This window comes from Bradysia coprophila, unplaced genomic scaffold (assembly GCF_014529535.1).
Source record: "Bradysia coprophila strain Holo2 unplaced genomic scaffold, BU_Bcop_v1 contig_87, whole genome shotgun sequence".
NCBI lineage: Eukaryota > Metazoa > Arthropoda > Insecta > Diptera > Sciaridae > Bradysia > Bradysia coprophila.
Window position 1 is genome coordinate 212,380 of NW_023504014.1, and position 6,000 is coordinate 218,379.

The following is a 6,000-nucleotide window of genomic DNA, read 5'->3' on the forward strand; positions in this document are numbered from 1 at the left end:
TAATGAAACTGAAATTTAAAATATTTTAGGTAGCGAAGCATTTTGTCTTTAGTTTATTTACGCACTCAACGAAACAAGTTCGTTTTGGTATAAATCCAACATTAGAATAACAAGAAATATAATTTTTCTTGTAATTTAGCGGCATTGATTAGAGTTCGAAGATGAGCGAATTGGACGTGTAGTGATAAGAACGAATGTGTAATTTTAGTGGAGGTTTTCAAGGTTCTTTGGAATATCCAGCGAAGTATTGACTTTAATGTTTGGATGATACTGATCAGGAAAAAATTGAAAATCGGTTCACTGAAGCCTGAGCCATAGAGATCGCTAGTCGTGCATGGAATGATAAAAATCGCTGGAAGAATTTTAAATTTTGTAGCGATAGATTTCTTTCAAAAAGTTTTTTTTCGTTAATATACTCGTTAACTCGTATCAGTTCTTGCTATAGAAATAAAGACGAAATCCATGTCGTGAAACTTTCTTAAATTTTACTTCAGGCCAAGCACGAGAATTTGATTTTTTAATTCCATTATTCATTTTGCTGAGCATAAGTGACAAATATCCCATTAATTTTCTGCAAAAATTTTATCACATCACCAAGTATATCTTTAAGTTCAAGCTGAGAAAGAGCTACTGTTATCATCTCTTTCAAAGAAAAAACGTCCTCAACACATTTTGTTTTCTTTTTCTCAGCACCTTCCAGAAAAGTGCACTGAACCATGGTTCCGTTCATGTTCATAGTAGAAACCCATAGTGGGACGCTTGACCACTGTTTCGATCTGAGAGAAAATTCAATACGTCTTTCGATGTTTTGCATTAAAATGCAGTTCAAAAATACCATTTCTCATCGGGCCACGGCGACAGTGGTACTTGTTGCTCGAGGAACACTATTAATTTGCACACGAACAAGTATGGCGAATCTTAATCGAAATGAAATTCCAATTCTTCACTTTCTTGCAGACTCGTGGCGGTCTTGTGGTTGAGCCACCACAAAGGCTAAACAAAGTTTTGTGTCTCAAATCTTAAAAGATTTAACTTCTTTTACTTGTGGTGATTCTGCGAACCGTTTGTTGAGGGCGACAGCTTCATTGATTGATGTTGTTAAGTATGGTAAGGTTCAGAGGGATATAACTAAGGTGTTTTTTGGAGCTTCGTTGACCGCGCTTATGAAAGGCGAGGACGATGTGAGACCTATAGCGGTTGGAATCGTTTGGAGGCGTTTGACAGGTAAAGTTGCGTGTTTTAATGTTAGAGATAGTTTAGTTGAAAAATTGAAGCCTTTTCAGTTTGGGTTTGGTGTAAAAGGGGGTGCTGAGGCTCTGGTTCATGCAGTACGTAGTTTCTGTACAGCTGAACATGAAGAACCTATGGCGTTGGTTAAGTTTGATTTTGGGAATGCTTTTAATATGTTGTTTAGGAAGTTTATGTTAGGTGAAGTTAGGGATGTGTGCCCAGAATTGCTTCCTTTGTTGCAGCAGGCTTATAGTCATTTCTCTAATCTCTATTATCTTGATGAGGTCTTGCTGTCAAGAAGAGGATACCAACAAGGTGATCCAATGGGTCCCCCTGGTTTTTGTATTGGTATTATGAGAATGACGCACTCTCTTTCTTCTAGGCTTAATGGTTGGTATTTAGATGACGGAACGATTGCTGATAAATTATCAGTGATACTTGCCGATATTAGGAGAGTTTTAGATTTTTGTGTTTTGTCTGGTTTACCGCTGAATACAAAGAAATGTGAGGTTTTTTTTGTTAATGCTTCGAGTGAAGACGAAGCTAGGATGTATGCTGATATATCAGCATTGTTGCCAGGTATCAGGAGAGTTGATGAGTCTTTTCTTGAGATATTAGGGTCTCCGATTTTTGAGTCAGGTTTAGAGAGGGTTTTTTCTTCCAAGGTTGAATCGTTGAGAATAATGTGCGACCGTTTGAAATTAATGGATGTTCATCCGGCTTTGTGCATTTTTAGGAAGTCTTTAGGGAGCTGTAGGTTTAGTTATTTGTTGCGTACTTGCAGGACTTTTTCGCTGCGCGATCGTTTGAAAAGTGTTGACGAGATTTTCCGTTCTACGCTTGAGGCGATTACGAATGTTAGGTTGTCAGATTTTGCTTGGGATCAAGCTTCTCTTCCTTTAGTTTTTGGTGGATTGGGGATTCGGAAAGTTGAAGACTTGGCAATGCCTGCCTATCTGTCATCTGTGTATTCATCATCTGATTTGTCGAATGAAATTTTGAGTAAATTTAATTTGCGAATAATTGATGATGACATTTCAAGCATAGTAGATACCATTCCTAATGATTTTATTCCAGATAATGATGAAATGAGAAAGGTGCAACGAAACTGGGACCTACCGGTGATTAGGAGCAGTTTTAGCGAGATGTTAGATTCTAGTGAACCTGTTACTCGTGCTAGACTACTTGCGTCATCTACAAAAGAATCTTCAAAGTGGCTGCAGGTTGTCCCATCGAGTCAACTAGGTTTACTATTAGATAACAATGCAGCGAGAATTGCTGTTGGTCTTCGTTTAGGATCCCAGTTGTGTGAAGAGTACAAGTGTAATTGTGGTGCTGTGGTTAAGAAGGACGGTTTGCATGGTTTATCGTGCAAATTAAAGATAGGGATTATTGCTAAACACGATTCTGTCAATAATGTTTTTGGTCATGCATTTTCCTCTGCAGGATTTCCCAATATTTTGCAACCACCTGGTATTTCTAGAGACGACGGTAAAAGACCTGATGGTATGACAGTAGTTCCGTGGAGTCATGGAAAATCACTTTTATGGGATGTAACAATACGTGATACTTTGGCTCCTTCATACATCAGTGAATCCTCTAAGAAAGCAGGGTCTATTGCAGATAAAGCGGAGAGATTTAAGCATAATCATTATATACGTCTTAAAGAAAACTATTTATTTACCCCCCTTGCCTTTGAATCATTAGGTTGCATGGGTCCAGAAACAAGGAAATTTATTGACAAGTTGGGATCGTTGATGAAGAGAGCATCAGGGGAGCCACGTTCCAAAGATTATCTGTTGCAGAAAATTTCTATTGCTATACAAAGAGGCAATGCGGCATGTATTCTTGGAACTTTAGGAAGTAATAGAGCGGATGATTTTTATTTATTGTAATATTTGTTGATTGAAAAGATCGTTTTTTTTTATTGACTGCGCCGTATGCGAGCAGTCTTTTTTTTCGCTTTGAATAAATAAATAAATGTAAAAAAAAAAAAAAAATTTGTGTCTCATATGATGTGAAACTTAAGAAAGTTTTTTCAAACTTTCATAAGAAGTACAAGACGACGGTGGTTTGATTCTTCTATAGATACTATCGAATAGATACGAAGTGCAATATATCTACATTTGTTGAATGTGTTAAGCCAAAAATGAACCAATCATCATTATATAGGTTAACGTCGAATGCTAAGCATTCACTACATCAAGAACGAATCCGTGCCATGAGACAGGCATGATGTCGAACAAATGGTAGGACGCTTGACCACTGTTTCGATCTGAGAAAAAATTCCAATACGTCTTTCGACGTTTTACATTAAAATGCAGTTCAAAAATACCATTTCTCATCAGGCGATGTCGACAGTAGTACTTGACAGAATGTCCTAGAAACACTCATACTCTTTTTAGAATCATTAAATAGATGAATTTTACTGAAAATTCTTCGTAGAAATGTTTTTTTGTTGTTGAGAAATTCATGGTTTCATTTGATCTTTTTAATACCGAAAATACTGGTATTGATGTATCTATTACCACATTGAGAAAACATTATGGTATTGCATTCCATATTCGGCTTGAATACCTTCATTTTGAAACCAATTTCGACTTTCTACGATGTGTGACTGCGGAGATATACACTAGGGCTTGTTCTAGCCTTGCTATCGTTCGATAGTTGTAGAACAAATGTTTTTCCAATCGGTTAATGCAACAATTTGGCATAGGTTTCAAACCGTGGTCTTAAAGAGGTTAAGAAATATGATCTTTTCATTACTTGCAACATTTTCTGAATATATCGCAGAATCTGCAATGTATTCAAACCACAGAAATACGTGGCTACGGTTTACACATCCCTCGAGTATGAAACGCGAATGTTTCACGCGTCAGCACAATTCTCTCGCATGATTCTTCAAACAAAGGAATAAGGCGGTATTTTGACAGCGTCAAAACGAAGTTTCTTTGCTAGAGATGTTATTGGTCTGCAGTATTATACATATTTCATTTTACTCATTGCAGTAGTCACTGCGGTCTTATTTTAGTCTATTACTTCTTTTGATTTAAGAATTTTGAATTTTGATTGAAATATAAATCTTTTACTTCAATGGTTTTAACATTAATTTGTCTGTATAAAATACTGTATTTGGCAGAGCTCTTCGTTAATTTTGTCGTCTTTATCAATAACAGATGACAGAACCATAAAAATCGGTTACTTTGTCAGATATAGACTTAGGTGATTTATTTGAGTTTGAGGTTTGAGTAGTTGGTGAAAACAGTAAAACAATAAAAAATTTCTTTAAAATTTCATCTACTTTTTTTCTTGTATATTTACATTGGATGTTATTCCGTTCAATAAATTAAGTTTCGTTTATCTAAACAACAAACATTGACCTAGTAATGGTAGTTGGATGAGTGATCGTTGTATGAGACATGAGCGGCATCATGGCTGTATTCAGCGATTTTAGCTACTGGAGCGGCGTAGTGGGCAACTGGAGCAACTACTTTAGCTACAACTGGAGCGGTGTAGTGAGCAACTGGAGCTTGATGATGGTAGACTTGTTGAGGTTCAGCGTGGTAGACTTGTGGGGCAGCAACGTATTTGTGTACTGGTGCAACGACTTTGTGTACTGGGGCGGCTACGACTTTGTGGTCGGTTGGGTCACGTCGGACAACTGCGTTGAATCCGTTGTGGTCATCGGCGGTGTATTCGACAACACGGTGATGACCATCAGCATCGTAGAGGCTGTAAGATCCATGGACAACATCTCCGTCACGGCTTTCCTGTTGTTGCTTGATGTCACCGGTTTGGGTGTCATGGACGGAGTAGCTGAAATCGTATTTTGGTGGAGCTTCATGTTCAACTTCAACATGTTTGTAGACTGGGGCAGCAACAGTCTTGACAACTGGGGCAGCATGGTAGACTATTTTGGAATTTTTGGACATTAGAGAAGGGCTTTAGAGACATTTTTCGTCTATAATGTTCTACCTGGGGAAGATTTGACTACAGCTGGAGCAGCATAGTGTACTGGAGCTGCGTGGTAGACTGGGGCAGCTTCGTAGTTATGGCCACCATGGGAATAGTGATGTTGGGCACTAGCTACGGCCACGAAGGCGAGCACAGCGATGAACTGAACGACAAGAACAAGAACATTTTAGTAAAATTATTTCAAAGCACACAGGTCACACGAAAATTTGTTTTCAATTAAACATTTCAATGATCACTGAACTGAATGGTATGGTAATCCAAATAATCCTTTGCCTTACTTTGAATGCCATGGCGAATTAAGAAGTTGTTTCTCGTTAAACTGTACGATGCGAACTACGATTTTTGAGAATATCTTCAACGGTTTATATACGCAAAAATCGTCGATCATATTCATCTCGAAAATTGCCTGGTGGTATTCGCGAATTGTTATTCTTATTATTATTATTAAAGTTTTTTTTTTTCGTTAAGACGGCACACCTCATACATTTCAACGTACCCTAAGGCATTTCATCTTGCATTTACACACAAAGCCATACACACACACACACACAGTCAACTTGAAACTTTTGCCAAAAATTGATCGACCTGGCACATTTACTTTTCACCTCGTCTGACAACATCAATAATAATTCAATGGATATTGATCATTCGCATTGCATGAGGTGTTGTGTGTAGGTCTTCGCGGTGTAAGAAAAAAACAAACGGCCGCATACATTTTGGATCATGGTATTGAGTTCGGTTCTTCAGTACTCTTCAACATATATACATTTAGTATGCGATTGGTATGTATAAATA

The 6,000-nt window shown here is 37.6% G+C and overlaps 1 protein-coding gene across 1 annotated transcript; it reads right to left on the minus strand.

Moving 5' to 3' along the window:
* Window positions 1-4,510: 4,510 nt before the first annotated feature.
* LOC119084680 (cuticle protein 8-like) lies at window positions 4,511-5,618 on the minus strand. Its single transcript, XM_037194760.1, has 3 exons — window positions 5,484-5,618; window positions 5,206-5,347; window positions 4,511-5,140 (listed from the first exon to the last, which is right to left on the minus strand). Exons 1-3 carry the CDS (start codon window positions 5,493-5,495, stop codon window positions 4,611-4,613), a joined length of 684 nt encoding a protein of 227 aa, XP_037050655.1. The 5' UTR covers window positions 5,496-5,618; the 3' UTR covers window positions 4,511-4,610.
* Window positions 5,619-6,000: the final 382 nt, after the last annotated feature.

What these genes read in the sequence shown, in the direction of transcription:
- LOC119084680 (XM_037194760.1), bottom strand. An exon ending in TGTAGTCAAATCTTCCCCAG is followed by an intron (nt 5,141 to 5,205) that starts GTAGAACATTAT and finishes ATTCCAAAATAG; the next exon opens with TCTACCATGCTGCCCCAGTT.